The 19,624-nt window shown below is 44.6% G+C and overlaps 1 protein-coding gene, 1 long non-coding RNA gene and 1 pseudogene across 4 annotated transcripts in view; 1 reads left to right on the top strand and 2 right to left on the bottom strand.

Moving 5' to 3' along the window:
* LOC310791368 (tetraspanin-18B-like) overlaps positions 1–9,236 on the top strand; it is a gene marked incomplete at its 3' end in the record, with an annotated part of 11,538 nt that extends 2,302 nt beyond the window's left edge. The window contains exons 3-7 of one of the 2 annotated variants that reach the window (XM_083653061.1): positions 599–673; positions 983–1,081; positions 7,367–7,540; positions 8,330–8,413; positions 9,189–9,236. In XM_083653061.1, the coding sequence (XP_083509187.1) occupies positions 599–673; positions 983–1,081; positions 7,367–7,540; positions 8,330–8,413; positions 9,189–9,236 (480 nt within the window). Of the gene's footprint in view, positions 1–598; positions 674–982; positions 1,082–4,741; positions 6,088–7,366; positions 7,541–8,329; positions 8,414–9,188 lie in introns of those variants that run through there. The other variant, XM_083653060.1, reaches the window with a different exon arrangement.
* LOC310791085 (tudor domain-containing protein 3 pseudogene) lies at positions 2,171–4,006 on the bottom strand (annotated as a pseudogene). Its single transcript has 2 exons — positions 2,499–4,006; positions 2,171–2,279 (listed from the first exon to the last, which is right to left on the bottom strand). The product of its transcript is annotated as a tudor domain-containing protein 3 pseudogene (transcript).
* A 6,149-nt stretch (positions 9,237–15,385) lies between the features above and the next one.
* Positions 15,386–19,624, bottom strand: LOC310791414. Its single transcript, XR_014553441.1, has 4 exons — positions 19,575–19,624; positions 19,099–19,257; positions 16,080–16,152; positions 15,386–15,976 (listed from the first exon to the last, which is right to left on the bottom strand). It is a non-coding gene; the product is annotated as an uncharacterized lncRNA (long non-coding RNA).

Below are 19,624 nucleotides of genomic sequence, written 5' to 3' on the forward strand. Positions count from 1 at the left end.
TGCGAGTGTCAATATGTTGAAAAGGACATCATTTGGATGCTTTTGGAGTTGATATTTGGTGTCGATTGGTGTCGGTAGAAAATGGTTTGAAAGCAGGGTTCCAGGTCGAAAATGGTTTGAGTTAAAATACCCTATTCCCATATATACTGTATCTTACATCAGGTTGATACTACTTCATATAATAAATTATCAATTTGTTTTAAAGGGCTCATATAAGCCTAAAAAGGTGGAAACTGTTCTACAAAACTGGCTAAACTAACTTGTCTGTAACGGGTGCACGACCACAGTAAGACAGTGCAAGTGAGCCACCTAGAGGCGTTGAATGTAACTTCAGTTCAAACATCTAGGTATGGCTGCATCCTTATGACTGCCACACCGTCAATGCATTTGCGTCTAACTTCACTGTCGTAGCAAATATTTAATTTTCATTATTTGATTTGTTTACAGTGTAATGAGTGTTTTTCCACATGTATTAACCTACTTTTTTTAAAGTACACATCTAGTGGTTGTTTCAATTATCTGGATATCTATATAAGCCTGCGGGTCAAGCAGACATTGTTTTTGACTCTTTCTTTCTTTCTTCATTCACGTAACTCAGTTCTTCATGCTCATTCTCTTCATCTTCCTGGCTGAGCTGGCAGCAGCCATCTTGGCTTTCCTCTTCCGGGAGCATGTAAGTAATGTCACCCAGATCAATTCTCATGATTAGCAAGCAAAAGTGGAGGAGCACCGTAATCATTATCAGGGTTTCTCCTGCATAGAGGATTTGTTTTTGGCGCACCACCCCCAAAGGCCCTGTGTGTTTAGTGGTCCTGTGAAGTTTCGACTGATGTGGGGGGGGGGGGGGGAGATTATGACTGAATTTCCATTTTGGGGTGAACTATTCCTTTAAGTTATGAATTTTTGTGCCGTTTTTATTTCTGTATTCAAATGTGTTTTTCCTGAATTGAAGTGACCTGAACTGAATTGTGCCTCTGTGCAGCTGACCAGACAGTACTTCACCAGAGAGCTGAAGCGTCACTACCAAGGCCACAACAACACCGACGTCTTCACGTCCACATGGAACGCCATCATGACCACGGTGAAGCACTGATCTTCCTGCTTTTGTTTTTGTGTACCTCTATTCTACTATCCTATACTACTAATAATTGGTGATATGTCTGTCTGTCTGTCTGTCTGTCTGTCTGTCTGTCTGTCTATCTATCTGACTGTCTGTCTGTCTGTCTGTCTGTCTGTCTGTCTGTCTGTCTGTCTGTCTGTCTGTCTGCCTGTCTGTCTATCTATCTGACTGTCTGTCTGTCTGTCTGTCTGTCTGTCTGTCTGTCTATCTATCTGACTGTCTGTCTGTCTGTCTGTCTGTCTGTCTGTCTGACTGTCTGTCTGTCTGTCTGTCTGTCTGTCTATTTGTTCAGGGCTCTGGCATGAATTTAGTGCGACAAAATGAAATCCCACAAGACACAGAGTCTAAGGCTGTTTTCCGTTGGAAAATGTACAGAATTACTAACGGATAGATGTATGCAGGGTGCGATTTGTGGGAAAGACCGAGGGGGGGGGGACTTTTTTTTCATGAAAGTAAATCAGAACCACAGCAGGTAGGTAGACTATACAGTAGTGCCTATTAGGCAGCTAGTCCTATTTCTTGCAGATTTTACAGTAATATTTATAAAATAATTATGAACGGATAAAACAATTACAAAACTTGAACTTGACCACTGCATTTGCAGGAACATTTTTAATATATATTTTTTTAATGTAATTCATCAAGTAGCCTAGCATATTTTCGCGCTCAGCGATGTGATGTCGAGTTCGTGCCTTGTCGGGGCATCTGGGTAGTGTAGAGAGGTAAAAGCACTCGCCTACCACCGCAGCGACCCGGGTAACGGTTCAATTCCCGGTAGCGGTACGTCCGGCTTGGTCAGACGTTCCTACAAGTACAATTGGCCGTGTCTGCGGGTGGGAAGCCGGTGGGGGTATGAGTCCTCCTGGTCGTTGCACCAGTGCCTCCTCTGGTCGGTCGGGGCGTCTGTGGGGAGGGGAACTGGGGGGAATAGCGCGATCTTTCCACGCGCTACGCCCTAAAGAAGCAGCTGACATGTATCGGAGGAAGCATGGTGCTAGTCGACAACTCTCCCCAGATCGGTAGAGGGGGTGGTCCGAGACACCTGGCTGGTCACTCATCTTCCGCCCTTGAGTTAAGGTTCAATGGCTCACTATCCCTTTGACGGTCAAGGTGGTCCATATTCGTCCGGTCAATCTTCCCCTTTCTGTTTCTCCTGGTGCTGTTGGGTTTTTACATTCCGTTGTCTGTCCGATAATAACCTCCTCTGCCATCTCATTCATTGCCCGCAGAAATGCTTGGTTTAGAACTGGGTCCATTGTATTTTGCCCCTCTCCTACGAGACAGTTCAGATACAGAGTTCTCTCTTGCAACTTGTTGAAAACCCCCAGCCAAGCTCCCGCCATCTCCACTTCTGGACCACTGTTGTGCTTCTTTACACCATGTGAAAGAAGACGGGAAGGAAGGGGAGGAAATTTGCTCATCTCGCATTTCTCTCCTGTCATTCTGCCATCTGCCTGAGGTGCCACGCGATCCTCTCTCCTGGCCCTTGGACTGCTGGGCCGGGGCCGATATTTGGGGAGCTGAGGAGCTTGACACAGGCTCCTGGCCAGGCTTGGGAAAGTCAGTGTCCCTGTGTAAGCGAGTAGGTCCTGCCGTTCCTCTGTTGCCTGTTGTCATATGAGGAGCACTTGGTTTGTGAGAGTGGGGGTAATCGTCCGAGTTGGAGAAATTCATTTGACCATCGTGGTGTCTCTGAGTTGGCCGGCTCTTTGGCTCGTCGATGGATAAAACTCCCATCTTGGATTCCAGAAAGTCAAAGAGAGTGCTTGGTGCAGAGGGCATTCCCCCTCCTCCCACCTCCTCATCTTCATTCCTGGACCTTCCTCTTCCCCTCCCTCTGGCTCTAGGTGGGGGCCTGCTGAATCCAGGTGCAGCGGCGCTGTGTCTGCAGCCGGAGGATCCAGTGAGCAGGCTGTTTAGGGCCACCTCCGGGTTATTGTTATTGTCCATCAGAGCCTGCCGGGCGGCCTCTCTGTTAAAACCCATCTCCATGATGTCTCTCAGAACACGCCCGTCCACCAGCTCCCGATAGTTCCCATCTTGTCTGCTTTCAGTTCTTTCAACCCTGTCTTCTCGTCTCCGCTGCTGGTGTGAGTTACGACCCCGGTAGGAAGAAGCAACACTGCTTAAGTTACTGCCTGCATTTCCTCCGCCACCAAATGTACGGGGACCTTCTTTGGTCTTGGTCACCTCCGCAATAGTCGCTATCCGCTGCTTTTCAAACTCCTCATTCTCATCAGTAGTTTTGACCACAGTGGTACTCTGGAGGGTCTTTCTCTGGTCCAATTCTCTGCTGTCTACCTCCTCCTTTCTCACACACTTCTGTCCAAATGGCACAAATGGAGGAGGTCTACCTTCTGCGCCAATATTATTCCTGCTGTGTTTGGCCAGGCTCCTTTGTAGTTCCCATTTCTCCACCATGTGATCAACCTCTCCTCCAAGCACAGATATTTTTGAGTCATCCAGGAGTAGCAAACCATTTTTGATGAGGACTGTACCAAGGAGCTTTACCTTTGTTCCAGGGGAAGTGTCAAGACTAATCTTGGACAGGTGTTTAAACTCCAGTCCTACACAAGTAGTATGTCCATCCGTCATCTGTATGCGCAACATCCTGGGAGCTGCCTGGGACTCCTCATGGTCTTTCGGGGCTGAGATGTTCCTCACCTTCTGTACCTGGAGAACACATGGACCCTCAAGCTTCTCAACCCTTCCACTATTGATCTCTGATGGTAGAAATTTTCTCCCAATAGGTCTAAGATCACTATCAAGTGCAACACGAATAATGTCATTGAGTGATGATGGCTTAGAGGCTCCTTTCAGTTCTGCTATCGCCTCATCACTGACGTACCAGCCCTCTTTGGCCAGAGAATCTGTCAAATCAGTCATTTTCTTCCAAACTAAAAATTACCCTAATAATGTCTGCACACTTCAGTAATGACTACCTAACCTAAATGTGTCATGCATAATCTCGATCCAACAATGTTAAAGCTTTTTTCAGTCTATGTATCAGTGATTTATGACAGACACTGATGATGTCATAGACAATGTGACATCATCAGTGATGCAATAAATCCTCAATTATGTTACTTGAGCAATTGTGATGTCATCAGTGACTGATGTCACTCAGTGACTGATGGTTTTTTTTTTACACTTTATTAAAGACCAGGTTATTCAAGGTAATTATATACCTGTGTGTGACTCAGGGTTTTATCAAAGGTTATTGAAAGAATTATTTGTGAGCAGATAGACATATATTTCTAGTAATAATCTGATGTATGATGTACAATCAGGGTTCACCTGTCGTATCTCACCGATTACATAAAAAGGGAAATCGATGATGGTAAATGTTGTGGTATGGTTCTACTTGATCTGCAAAAGCATTTGATATCATTGATCACTACTTTATAAATTGAAGGAACTTGGCTATATAAATGCAGGCCATTTACCAAGTCTGCCTTTATGCCTGGCTATGACATCATCAGTGATGTCATAAATACATCCTTCCCTGCTGAGGTTATAAAAGGAACAACAGCTCACAGCCCAGACAACTCAATCTATTGCAGAGAAGCAACTGTCACGCAAAAGTTCTAGTATATCTATTCTGTCCGGTTTTGTTTTCAGCTTCACTGAGAGACAAGATGCCTTCCAGATCCGAGGAGGCTCACTCCTGTACTGTCTGCTGTGACATCTTTAAAGATCCTGTCATGTTGTCATGTAGCCACAGTTTCTGTAAAGCCTGCCTGCAGAGCTGCTGGACAGAGAGACTAATACACGACTGTCCACTTTGTAATCAAATATCTTTACAGAGTCAACCACCTCGTAATTTAGCGTTGAAAAATCTGTGTGAGGCTTTCTTAGCGGAGAGAGATCAGAGAGCTGCAGTAGCATCTGAGCTTCTCTGCGGTCTGCACTCTGAGAAACTCAAGCTCTTCTGTCTGGACCATCAGCAGCCAGTGTGTGTTGTCTGTCTGCATTCTGAAACACACACCGACCACAGAATCATCGATGAAGCTGCATGGCATCACAAGAAGGAACTTCAGGAGAAACTGGAGCTCTTCAAGGAGGTTAAAGGGAACTGTGATCAAACAGCAGAACACATTAAGCTCCAAGCCCGATGCACAGAGAGGCAGATTAAGGAGGAGTTTAAGAAGCTTCACCAGTTTCTACAAGAGGAAGAGGAGGCCAGGTTAACTGCACTGAGGGAGGAAGAGGAGCAGAAGTGGCAGGTGATGACCAGAGAGATAGCAGCTATTTCAGCCATAGAGAAGGAGCCGAGAGCTGAAGACTTCTCGTTCCTGCAGGACGACGAGGCTACAGTCCAGTGCCCCCTGCTGAAGGATCCACAGCTGGTCTCCGGAGCTCTAATAGATGAGGCCAAACACCTGGGCAACCTGAGCTTCACAGTCTGGGACAAGATGAAGGAGATGGTCTCCTACACTCCTGTGATTCTGGACCCAAACACTGCCGGTACAAACCTCATCCTGTCTGAAGATCTGACAAGTGTGAGAAGTGGAGAGAGACAGCAGCTTCCTGACAATCCAGAGAGGTTCGACTGGTGCAGGTGTGTCCTGGGCTCTGAGGGCTTTAACTCGGGAAGTCACAGCTGGGATGTTGAGGTTGGAGACGGTAGATTATGGGGCCTGGGTGTTTTAGAAGAGTCTGTCCAGAGGAAGGGAGACATACACTCTGGATTATGGAGAATCAGGTTTATTTTTTATGATGGTACGATGGCACACTCCCTATCAGATCCAGCCACCGTTCTCTCAGTGAAGAAGAAGCCCCAGAGGATCAGAGTGAGCCTGGACTGGAACAGAGGAAAGCTGTCATTCTCTGATCCTGATAGTAAGACACATATACACACCTTCACGCACACCTTCACCGACAGGATGTTTCCCTACTTTAACACCGTGGATCCTCTGAAGATGTCACCAGTGAAGGTCTCTGTAACAGTGGAACAGCAAAGTTAGGGAGGGGCGTGTCCACCAACCAACATGTTGAGCGCTTGAAGTGCTGATGGTGAGCTGAAATACTTTTTTATGGTGGTGGTTTTATGGTGTTTATGGCCACTAGGGGCTGAGGCGTCTCTAAGAGAGTCTTGTCCGTATGTGTATGTATGGGACGAGGAGGAACATCCAGGCACTCCAATGGCTCATAGATTAAAAAACATGCCAACATGTTTCGATCCATCGGTCTTCATCGGGTCTAAACATGTAGACTACACAGGTGGCCTCAGCTATATGATCACAGGCCAGCAGAATGAGACAATCACATGATCAGGATAATACTCAGGTGTCCCAAATCAGCTGTCATAGACATACAAAACCCCTATTTTACCTTGGTTCCAAAGAGAATAGACTCTGTCTTACCTAAGTGGAGAGATAGCCTATTATCTGTGAACCATTTATTTACACAATTCAATTCGGCACTCAGACAGCCCTTCACCATGCCCTTATCCTTATGTGAAACAACAAGGGCGGAGTCGTCCATGTACAGAAAAGGGGGAGAAGAACAAGCAGCTTCATGTCATTAGTCTAAAGTAAAAAATAAAAGAGGTCCCAAAACACTTCCTTGGGGAACTCCTTCGATTTAATCTTACCCCTGACAGAGTCCCCATTATATCTTCCAATTATTGCCAGGCATGGCTGTCGGCCTACATCTGGCTATGTCTGAAGGAAGGAAGGAAGCTGGCTGACAACCCTTTTATAAGCAAGGCAAGTTTATCTGTATCGCAAATTTCATACACAGAGGAAATTCAAAGTGCTTTACAAATGATGTCATCAGTGGCCGGCAACCAGCTGGCAATATTTTTGCCAGGCAGCCAGATGACGGATGACATCATCACTGATGTCATCAGTAACACACACATGCCTGGCATAATAGCAAATTCACGCTTGTTACTTTAGGAATTCTACTATTGGAGACTCGAAATGTCATCAGTGAGTGATGTCATCATTGATGTCACCCGAGCCATTGTGATGTCATCAGTGAGAAACAGCCCTTCACAATTAAAGCCCAACACATTTCACCGCCCTTCATCACATACAAAAGCCCGACACGCATGTCACACACAGCCCTTCACAATAAAAGCCCAACACACACTTCACACACAGACAGCCCTTCACAATAAAAGCCCATCCACATTATCATCAAAACCTTTGCCAACATGACAGTGCAGCACTGTCAGAGTGTCTGTGTTTTAGTGGTGGCACTGACGTCTCATGTCCTGTCATGTCCTGCTCTTTACAGTTTGATTGCTGTGGCGTTAGCAGCCCCGAGGACTTCCAGGAGAGCCTCTTCAGGCTGCTCAGCCCCAGTCACATGGTCCCTGAAGCCTGTTGCCAGAGGAACAGTTACCATGGAGACGTGGACTACATCAGTGTGGAGCAGTGTGTGAGCGGCAGCATGGCCTTCAGACACAAGGTCAGGAGAGAAGATGCATTAGTGACACAGACACACACACACACACACACACACACACACACACTTAAATGTGTGAATGCACATGTAGTAGCCTATGTGTATCAGGGGGTTTGTGGCAAAGTGAAAGGTTCTGTGAAATAGAAAAGGAAAGAGCAGTGCGTGCGTATTAGGAGTAGTCTACCCTTTTTGCACTTCAACCAAGTAGGCCTACCCCCACCCCCTGAATGTGAGCGACTACTGTCCCCCGTGGGCCACCGTAGATGGTAGATGGCCAGTTTCAGACAGAGAGGAGAAAATGATAACATCCTATGGTGTAAGGCCTGCTGCCAGTTTCCAGTATCCAGTGAGAAATCAGTTAAAGCAAATCATAGTGGTACAAATTGAGTCTTTATTTTCCAATATGCATATTCCAATTTATGAATTAAAAAGTTAAATCATCAAGTTAAATTATGTGTGTGTGTGTGTGTGTGTGTGTGTGTGTGTGTGTGTGTGTGTGTGTGTGTGTGTGTGTGTGTGTGTGTGTGTGTGTGTGTGTGTGTGTGTGCGTGCGCGCGCAAGTGAATACACAGAAAGAAAAACACATTGTGCAAAAAATACACACATGTTTTGCCTGGTTTTCACATCAGGCTAGCATATCAGTGCAGTAGTCTTTCATAGATGATATAACAGTTATTCAGCTTGGGTTTGTAACTGTGCTCTGATGTAACTGCACCTCTCATAGCTGTGTGTTCCATACAGGGCTGTTACCCTGATGTAACTGCACGTCTCATAGCTGTGTGTTCCATACAGGGCTGTTACTCAGCAATGGTCCACTACTTTGAGACCTACATCTACATGGCAGGAGCTCTGGCCATCGTGGTGCTGACTATTGAGGTACGCTCCCACACTCCTTCCTTTGTCTGAATCTAAATACAATTCACTGTTTGCAAGCTAACCTACTTGTTGGTCTTCTGTCTTGTCTGTGTGTGTGTGTGTGTGTGTGTGTGTGTGTGTGTGTGTGTGTGTGTGTGTGTGTGTGTGTGTGTGTGTGTGTGTGTGTGTGTGTGTGTGTGTGTGTGTGTGTGTGTGTGTGTGTGTGTGTGTGTGTGTGTGTGTGTGTGTGTGTCTTTGTGTCTTTCGGGACAGTTCAGAGTGTAGATTGGTATACTATAGAGACCCAGGGGTTTTCAAAGTCTGAGGCTGGGGGCCTCTAGCCTGGGTAAACCCAGCCTCCACGTGACCTGCTCTCAGACCTGCTCTCTAGTGACTGAGAGCAGGTCTGAGAGCAGGTCACGTGGAGGCTGGGTTTACCCAGGCTAGGGGGCCTCCCCCTCAGACAAAGCTCGGGAACAAGCCCCTCCCCGACCCCCACCCCAGTTTACTTGCTTACCATAGTTTCACTAAATTCCTGGATGCCTCTGGGATCATGATTATGTTATTTGAACAATTGAGAGAAGATAGCTTCAGACTATGAAAAGGGTCTGTCTGAAGGCATTCTGGGAAAGTGGGAAAAACAGTCAAATCCCCCAATACTACTGTATCTATGAACTAGCCCTTTCATCAAAACACACACATTTAGGCTATTTTATGTGATCTCCCTTTGATAAATAATGTAATAATTAATGTAATGTTTTTTCACTTCAGGATGCCTGTCTTTTTCTCTCCCCAGCTCTGTGCCATGGTGTTTGCCATGTGTTTATTCAGAGGCATCCAGTGACCTCCAGCAGCACCACCAGCCACTAAGGAAGGCACAAGCAAAAGAACGCAGAAGAAGAAAAACAAACAACTGTAAAATATGACATGTATTTGTACAGTGGTGGTCTTTTTATGTGTCTCAGTGCATAATGTGATATCGGTTTGTCCTTCACAAGTTCACAGTAGGGCTTTTGAGGTGCTGCTTCAGGCCCAGTTGAAACACAGGACCAGGGAATAAGCCGTCACCTGACAACTGACTGTGGTGTCCAAAGCAACAGAGGTGGATCTCATGAGACCTGGTTTCCCGTTTGCCCAAAAGTAATGGATTAACGTTACTGCTCATGTACTCCAAAAGCTAAACACTAAACGGAGCTTATAGCCAGGCGATGTAAAGTATTCTGATGATGGAATGTTCAGTGTTGCAGTACTGTATGTCATGGAGCACATGTAAATTCACTTGAAGAGATTGGGCCTCATTCATCAATATTTTCCCTACATTTTTTCTTACATTTGTTCTTATGAAAGGTCCTATGCTTTGTAAAATAATGACAATTATTTAAAAAAATATTAGAAATGATTAAAAAAAAAAGTAGAATGGAAGAAAATGCAATAACAATAATTGTTTTGCACAAGCATGTCGGCACTCAAATGTGCGCAAGTGTGCTCTTGAGTGTGCATAGTCTGTTCTTACCTAACTGCCAAACAAGAAAACATTGGTGAATGTCAGAATCTGTGTGAAAACGGTGAGTGTAAAAGTGGGTTTTGAGGAAAGTTCACGGTGAATGAGGCCTGCACTGACTCTGTGTGTGTGTGTGTGTGTGTGTGTGTGTGTGTGTGTGTGTGTGTGTGTGTGTGTGTGTGTGTGTGTGTGTGTGTGTGTGTGTGTGTGTGTGTGTGTGTGTGTGTGTGTGTGTGTGTGTGTGTGTGTGTGTGTGTGCGTGTGCGCGTGCGCGTGCGCGTGCGCGTGCGCGTGCGTGCGTGCGTGGGCGCGAGTATTTGTGCATATATCTAAATAGACGGTAGGATTCTGCCAGTGTACAGGATGTGTTTTTCTCTTGTGCATAATGTTTTGGATGTTATAAACATGGGACTTTTTGGCTAAAATGAATTATTTCTGTACACTGTAAACTGTATTTGTAAATGGCACCCATTGACATTAAAATGATTTCTGCCATGTTTCTTTTTAACAATATATTTATTAAGTTTTCAATTTTACAACAAGTAAAATGCAGTAAGTAAGATGCAAAAATAGGATATATGGATAGAAAATATGGATACGGTTCACATGAGAAAAAGAAAAAGAAAATAACATATTTTTCTGCCATGTTAGCGATGTATACCAGTTCAATTTATGCACAAACACTGCAGGACGATTGCACAAACAGAACGATGGCTTCTGATTTGAAAGGATCAAATGACAGCCTAAAACCCTTCGGGGCCTTCCTATGCCCGGTAACCATAGATTCAGTACACTAATAACTCGTGTCACGGCATGTAAGGTGATATTCAAAACAAAAGTGGAGAAGAGGCAGCGGCGTCACTTCTGAAGTTTGTTGTGTGCCCCGTGCAGGATCTTGATCGTCCAAATAATGTACATGTAAATATTGAAACGTTTAGAATCCATCTATCGCCAAATGTGGAGAACAAGATTCCTGGAACACAGTTGGACGGCAGCACTGTGCTTGGGTCTGGTTTTGTCACATGTGGTTGGAGAGGGTAAGTCCAGAAAATACTGATGACTTGCAGTAATATGGAGAGAGAATGACTTGAATGTTTACTGTGTCCCCTGATATCAAAGGCCATGTTCACACAAGGAGGCCAAATCTCATTTGTGAACTTTAGTGACCTATTAATGATTCTATCCAGATTGGTTTTATGAGTCTGGACGCTCCAAGTCTGATTTGTGTCACTTGTCCCAAACCACATATGGAGGTAGTTTCCAATCTGCTTTCGACTGATGTGTCTTCAATGTGGACGCGCTGATCACCCAAATCAGATTTGAGAGTGTCTTTTGCAGGGGGGCGGGGACTTGAAGAGCAGAGAGCAGACATGCAAACACTGCCAGAAACATTGTATGTTGGCTCATTGTATCTGGACACACAGATCCGACTTGAACACTTGCCCAAATCAGATTTGTGGCAGTGCAGTGTGGACACACTCCCAAATCAGATTTGGGAAACCAATCAAGATAATAATGATTAATGACTTTAGCAGCAAATCGGATTTGCCTGTAATGTGAACATGGCCAAAGAGGCAATGGGAATCAACTTTACATGGAATGGGACCTTTAAATGGCACTGTTTTCACCTTTAAATAATATGAATATTATTACTAAATATTTGTGCCACCATCCATCCCACGTTCACGCTCTGGTCTCCCATCACTCCTCTCTCCAGGCAGCGTGGTGAGAGTGCTCTCCCAGCCCGGTCAGCGGGTCACCCTGCCGTGTGCCTACCACTATGAGGACCACACCCGCGTCACGCAGCTCTCTGTGCAGTGGAGGAGCCCGCGCAACCAGCTGCTGTGCCACTACATCAAGCACAAGGCCTTCCAGAACTGCACCGCGGGCTACGCCATCGCCTACAGCCCCGGCAGCATCGCTCTGACTGTCCAAGAGGTCAAGATGGAGGACTTCGGGGTCCACGTTTGTTCCGTGAGCAAGCGCCACGAGTTCACCGACTACAGCGTCGAGCTGGCCATGACGACGGGTGAGTGTGACGATGAGCAGTGTTGTGCGTGGAATGCGCTGAAGGAGCATCGTCGTTCATTGAACAAGCTGATATTTTGGGGGACGGTTAACTGAACGCAACCGTTTGCAACTAATCAACGTGACAGTGAGCGTGGTTAATTCTCGTGAGAGTTACGGTATGTGTCCACACTAGGCCTGCACGATATGAGGCAAATCTGCGATGTGCGATAACATTGTTCAATATAGCGATCCCGATACGACTTGCGAGAAATAAACAAATATTAAAGTATGCATATTAGCTATACAGTTCCTATGTCTTTCTGCTTTAATAATGTTAACATAGACCCCAAACATAGCCGATGCCCACTGAATAAAGAAATGAAATACACACTGACTCTAGCTGAAACTACACACAGCATGTTTGGGCTTTGGCAGAGGGACGGAGCGCACTGTTGCAAGGGAAAGGTGTACGCTGGATTTACAACACAAGACAAAATGATCAGATGCTGAGTGGGAATGCATGACACATGTAAATAAAGCCGAAAGCCACTTTTGTTATTGATTGCGTTTCAGGCAGTCTTTGCGATGTGTTTATTGCGCATGTTCATATTGCGATGATGATGAAAATACGATTAATTGTGCAGCCCTAGTCCACACTAGGGGCCGCCCTGCTCTACGGGACTGCACGTTTGTAGGCGGACTTCAATGTTTGTTCCTTGTTGCACCTGATTGGACGAACAACAGCGTTCGTCCAATCAGGGCCACACGGATTGGACGAACAGCATCTTGATGCATGGAAAAATGCTGTCAAATTTGAAACGTTCTCTTCCTATCTGGAAACCACTCAGCGAAATGTGTTTCTGATCGCATTTGATGCCTACACTAGGCCTGTCTCCCTCTGCCTTTGTTTTGGGTTTACAACGGTTCGTGTAAAAAAGATCGTATACAAGTTCAAGGAGGCGCGGGGCATGGACCTCATTTGCATAGAGTATCTGGAGCTATACTTTATGCATTTAATTTATGCAATAAATTATACTTTATTTTTTTTCTTAAAAAAAACTGAAGAAATTAACTCGAACTGTTCATTTTTTGGGACTGTGAACTTTGAACGTGAACTAGTTCATTGTAATCTGTGTGAAGTGAAGTGAACTTTGAGCTGGCTCTTATGAAGTGTGAACTTGCACAACACTGATGAAAAGTGGGGCTGAGATGTTTCCATTGAGTTCATAAAGACGTGTGAGATGTAATAACGTGGGTTGTGGTTGTTTCTTTAGATACCGTCACTTCAGCACCAACGAGTGGATGGAGTCAGTCAGGTATGTTCCTATGCAGCAGATGTCAGACCAAACACACTGTGGACTATAGCTGCCCCTTACGGCTCTGCTCCACTACAGCCATCAAATATGCTCCACTGCTTGTGCTTTGTGTCTGATGGCTGCCTCCAAGTGAAAAAAACATCACCGAGGTTCAGTTCCCGATGGTTGACGCACACGTTCTCCTGCATTGGAATAAGTTCAACTGATTCTGGTGAATCCATTCTAAAGTGAACGCACTCTGTGGAGCAGGGAGAACGTCAACGCTGATGGTAGTGGAGCTTTAACATTACACAGCAAATTTCCTAGTGCCCTTTCCAGTATTGTTGAAAATTACAAAATTATACAGGCCGTGGTGTGTATAATTGCTTACTTACTTAATTAATAACTGTCGATTTTCTCAGGGACAATTATTTGGAGTTGACAAGTGCTGACTGGAGAGTTGTTTGTCGACTGATAGAGCCGATATGGCCCTGGGGCCGGCAGCTGTTCAAAGCTATCAAATGATGCGTGTGAATTTAAACACCAGCATAATCCAGATTTTTTTTACACTCCAAGTTAAATCAATACTGCCAATTTTGCTGTGTATGTTTCAGATTTTTGTTCATCAAGAAATATGGATATTAGGCTACTGTATCTATCAATTATTTAAGTCATCTTAATCTATAACTATAAGAGTCTATAATTGAATAGTTTTCAAACCTCTTCAACTGTCTGATAAAATTACGACACAGCTCATTTAAAATAGCAAGAAATGAATGCAATATTTATGCATATTTTCTAAATTCAGTGTCATATATTATAAAGTGTTCATCTTGAATTTGACATTTTTTGCCTGTTGCAGCTCGTATGGATTCAATCAATGCCTTATAGAATGGCACTCAGAGCGCAGGCCTCTGCCAAGGCAGTCTGCTACCATATGAAAGTGTTGTGAGTCAGATCAGAACCCTGACCCGCCCCCACATCCCCCCAGCCACTCGCCCTAACCACCCCCTTGAACCCCGAACCTTCCCATCCCTAGCTAAGGCCCCTTTTCCATTGACCCGCCCCGGATCAGCTCCAAAATATAATGGGTTCTTCCTTGGCCCATGCTACACCCTTTCTCAAGAAATCTTCCAAGTAGTTTTTCCATAATCCCGCTGACAGACACACATGCAGACAAACGGAGGCAAAACATGAGCTTTGATGCATATGAATGAATGTACCGTAAGACAGCTAATGATGTACACGTTTCTCTCCTCAGGGCACACCAGGAGACTCCTCCTTCTTCCTGCTTTGTCACTGTTGTTCATTTGCATGTAGGAGATCAACGCTGAAGCCGATGCAGCCACACGCAAACGTGCTGGAAGTTACCCTTTCAAATAAACATGTTATAGCCACTCCCATCCTCTGCACACTGAATAAAGTCTGCCTGTATGAGCAAGGAAGGGTTCACAATGGCATGGTCTCGTGTTTACATCACTCTATAGCAGGGTTTTTCAAAAAGTCTGTGGGCCTTCTCCCAGACAAAGCTTGGAAAAATGTAAAAAAATGTGAAAAAATCCACAGAACAAGGTTTGAAGCTACAATATGAAAACATTGCAAGAGGAAGTGGGCTATAGCTCACTCAGATAAACATGTGGATGTTGTGTGATGTTCAAATGGTGTTTGTTCAACAACAAGGCTATTAGCCTTAACAATAAGGCTAATAAGGCAATAAGGCTCACACAGGTAGCTAACCAAACTTGTGCTACTGCTACACCTGCAGCAGTCCCATTGCAGGTAACTGCCACACGGTGGTACAAAACATTTATTCCACCCAAAAGGATTGCCTCACTTTGACCCAGCAAGCTCGACAACCAAATAACAATAAAGTTTAATTGTTAAACTTGATCATCAATTCAACGTTAGATGAAGACATTAATATTCAAATGTGCTGCCACAGATTATTAATGTCATGGGTAATGCTTGTCGTGACTTTAAGTACCTTTAGTAAATGCCAGGCTATAAGGAATACACGGAAGAGATGGGGTTTACATTCACTGTGCCTTTAATATGCACTCAAGAAAAAAATATCCATTTACTTTGTAATGACATTTTTACATTGACGTTTACATTCTAGCAAGTTTCTTCCGCCTGCAGACAGTGGAGGTGCTCTTCAGCAAGTTAGATGCAGCGGTGTCTCTTCAGATTAGATGAATGGGTGAACATTTTCTTACAGCGGTCACACCAGTAGCCCGTTCCAGTGTGAATGCGTTTGTGTATTGTTAGGTTACTTGGGTCAGTGAAACTTCTCTCACAATGGTCACAGTGGTAGGGCTTCTCTCCAGTGTGAATGCGTTGATGTGTTTTTAGGTTACCTAACCGACTAAAACTGCTCCCACATTGGTCACAGTGGTAGGGCTTCTCTCCAGTGTGAATGCGTTGATGTCTTTTTAGGTGACCTAACTGACTGAAAGTGCTCCCACATTGGTCACAGTGGTAGGGCTTCTCTCCAGTGTGAATGCGTTGATGTGTTTTTAGGGGACTTAAGTGACTGAAAGTGCTCCCACATTGGTCACAGTGGTAGGGCTTCTCTCCAGTGTGAATGCGTTGATGTGTTTTTAGGCCACTTAACTGACTGAAACTGCTCCCACATTGGTCACAGTGGTAGGGCTTCTCTCCAGTGTGAATGCGTTGATGTGTTTTTAGGGCACTTAAGTATCTGAAACTGCTCCCACATTGGTCACAGTGGTAGGGCTTCTCTCCAGTGTGAATGCGTTTGGGTCTCTTGGTGTTTCTCTGTTTCCATAAAGGAAGACATAAAGAAAGAATTAGGACAGGGGGACACAGTGTGTGTGTGTGTGTTGCAACATCAGTGATACAACAGTGATATTGTTCTCACCTCTTCTGGAGAATTCATTTGGACAATGCTCCTCCCCTCCTACACCAGATGTCTGTCCCCCCACCAAGGAGCTCTGTAGATATACAGCAGGGTTAAATTAAGTATACAATTTAATTACAAATTGGGATCTCAAACTCTTTAGGGAATTGTTCAAAATCGAATGGTATGTAGCTTAAAATCTATTGAGATAAGCATACATAGTTTTGAAGATATACAAATATTAGCAATCTAAAGGTTGAAGATTTGTGAGTTCTTAAATAGCAGAGGACCATTTCAATGAATGCAGACAAATGTAATGTATGTAATCTTGCATATTGTGGCAATAAAAGTGATTCTCATCAATGAAAGACACCAAGCAGAATATGAATGAGATGTATTGTATTAATTTAATGATATCAAACAGAATGAATCAAAACAACTCAAGTTTGTTACTGTGTGTGTGTGTGTGTGTGTGTGTGTGTGTGTGTGTGTGTGTGTGTGTGTGTGTGTGTGTGTGTGTGTGTGTGCGAGAGAACAAAGGGTCATAAATCAAGGCTCCGACAGCGACAGCCTTGGTTTTCTCGAATGATTGAGCTGAATCACTAAGTTGGACATGAGAGAATTTGGGATCACGTCTAATAACGGAGATCAAGAGAGAGATGCCTTATAAACTTGTATCATTAGGCTACTCAATAAACTAGAACGACCGCAACGCGGACTTATGCCTCCGCCATTAGTTCATTCTTGAGTCCAAGTGGATGTTGGAGCCAAATAGGAAGAAATTGCATCAAGGCGTTTCTGTGCAGAATTGGATATTTGAGCCAAATGTGAAGAAATTTAGTCAATGTGTTACTGAGATATGGCGTTACCGAGCTTGAAAATGGCATTTGTTAGGTCACTGTGACCTTGACCTTTGACCTTTGATAACCAAAATGGAATCAGTTCATCCTTGAGCCTAAGTGAATGTTTAAGGCGAATCTGATGAAATTCCGTCCAGGCGTTCCTCAGATATCGCGTTAACAAGCTTGAAAATGGCGTTTGAGAGGTCACAGTGACCTTGACCTTTGACCTTTGACCACCAAAATCTAAACAGATCATCCTTGAGCCTAAGTGAATGTTTAAGGTGAATCTGATGAAATTCCGTCCAGGCATTCCTCAGATATCGCGTTAACAAGCTTGAAAATGGCGTTCGAGAGGTCACAGTGACCTTGACCTTTGACCTTTGACCACCAAAATCAAATCAGATCATCCTTGAGCCTAAGTGAATGTTTAAGGCGAATCTGATGAAATTCCATCCAGGCGTTCCTCAGATATCGCGTTAACAAGCTTGAAAATGGCGTTCGAGAGGTCACAGTGACCTTGACCTTTGACCTTTGACCACCAAAATCAAATCAGATCATCCTTGAGCCTAAGTGAATGCTTAAGGCGAATCTGATTAAATTCCCTCCAGGCGTTCCTCAGATATCACGTTAACAAGCTTGAAAATGGCGTTCGAGAGGTCACAGTGACCTTGACCTTTGACCTTTGACCACCAAAATCTAATCAGATCATCCTTGAGCCTAAGTGAATGTTTAAGGCGAATCTGATGAAATTCCGTCCAGGCGTTCCTCAGATATCGCGTTAACAAGCTTGAAAATGGCGTTGGAGAGGTCACAGTGACCTTGACCTTTGACCTTTGACCACCAAAATCTAATCAGATCATCCTTGAGCCTAAGTGAATGTTTAAGGCGAATCTGATGAAATTCCGTCCAGGCGTTCCTCAGATATCGCGTTAACAAGCTTGAAAATGGCGTTCGAGAGGTCACAGTGACCTTGACCTTTGGCCACCAAAATCTAATCAGATCATCCTTGAGCCTAAGTGAATGTTTAAGGCGAATCTGATGAAATTCCGTCCAGGCGTTCCTCAGATATCGCGTTAACAAGCTTGAAAATGGCGTTCGAGAGGTCACAGTGACCTTGACCTTTGACCACCAAAATCTAATCAGATCATCCTTGAGCCTAAGTGAATGTTTAAGGCGAATCTGATGAAATTCCATCCATGCGTTCCTCAGATATCGCGTTAACAAGCTTGAAAATGGCATTCGAGAGGTCACAGTGACCTTGACCTTTGACCTTTGACCACCAAAATCTAATCAGATCATCCTTGAGCCTAAGTGAATGTTTAAGGCGAATCTGATGAAATTCCGTCCAGGCGTTCCTCAGATATCGCGTTAACAAGCTTGAAAATGGCGTTCGAGAGGTCACAGTGACCTTGACCTTTGACCTTTGACTACCAAAATCTAATCAGATCATCCTTGAGCCTAAGTGAATGTTTAAGGCGAATATGATGAAATTCCGTCCAGGCGTTCCTCAGATATCGCGTTAACAAGCTTGAAAATGGCGTTCGAGAGGTCAGTGACCTTGACCTTTGACCACCAAAATCTAATCAGATCATCCTTGAGCCTAAGTGAATGTTTAAGGCGAATCTGATGAAATTCCGTCCAGGCGTTCCTCAGATATCGCGTTAACAAGCTTGAAAATGGCGTTCGAGAGGTCACAGTGACCTTGACCTTTGACCTTTGACCACCAAAATCTAATCAGATCATCCTTGAGCCTAAGTGAATGTTTAAGGCGAATCTGATGAAATTCCGTCCAGGCGTTCCTCAGATATCGCGTTAACAAGCTTGAAAATGGCGTTCGAGAGGTCATAGTGACCTTGACCTTTGACCTTTGACCACCAAAATCTAATCAGATCATCCTTGAGCCTAAGTGAATGTTTAAGGCGAATCTGATGAAATTCCGTCAAGGCGTTCCTCAGATATGGCGTTAACAAACATCCGTACGGACGGACGTACGGACGGACATCCGTACGGACGGCCGTACGGACGGACAACCCGGATCCATAATGCCTTCGGCCTGGCTTCGCCCGGCGGAGGCATAACAAAGGAGATCATCATCACTATCGTCCTCAGATTATAGAAGATAATTCCATATGATCAGTATTCACACTATATATCTAACAATAAGGCTAATTTAGTTCTGCCAGATGATTCAGCCTTACTTGGAGTCTTTGCGTTTCCAAAGTTGTCCTTGCTTGTGCGCAGTTTGTAGACTGGATCGGATCACAAATAAATCTTGATCAGAGGCCTAGTCCTCCTGGTCTATTGTCCTGGAATGTCCGTAGAAACCGTCTCTTTGGTGATCACAGCTGGGCGGAGGTCTAAAGAGACAGAAAACAACTGTAAACAGCTGTTTATATAGCGCCGGTGACCTCACACCTTTAAACTCACCGACGCCCCGCCCATTGTAGTACAGATGGTTCAGGTGCGGGTTGTGAGGCTTGGTTTGAATGAGGTGAAGGCGGGGTTTTGTAGTCCTTTGTAATGCATTGCTGTGACCAAGCAAGCAGCCAGTCGAAAACATGTATGTTCACAGTTTGATGAAATCCACTGCTTTTAAGCGAGCCAATTCAACATACAGTGTTACTCATATATGACCCAATTCCACTAGTAATGCATGAATTCAATATTTACATACCTCGAGTGTCGGACATCAGCCCTCCTGGCTAGCATGCGCTTTAGGTGCTG

This window comes from Poromitra crassiceps, assembly GCF_964638095.1.
Source record: "Poromitra crassiceps genome assembly, chromosome: 16".
NCBI classification, from domain to species: Eukaryota; Metazoa; Chordata; class Actinopteri; order Beryciformes; family Melamphaidae; genus Poromitra; species Poromitra crassiceps.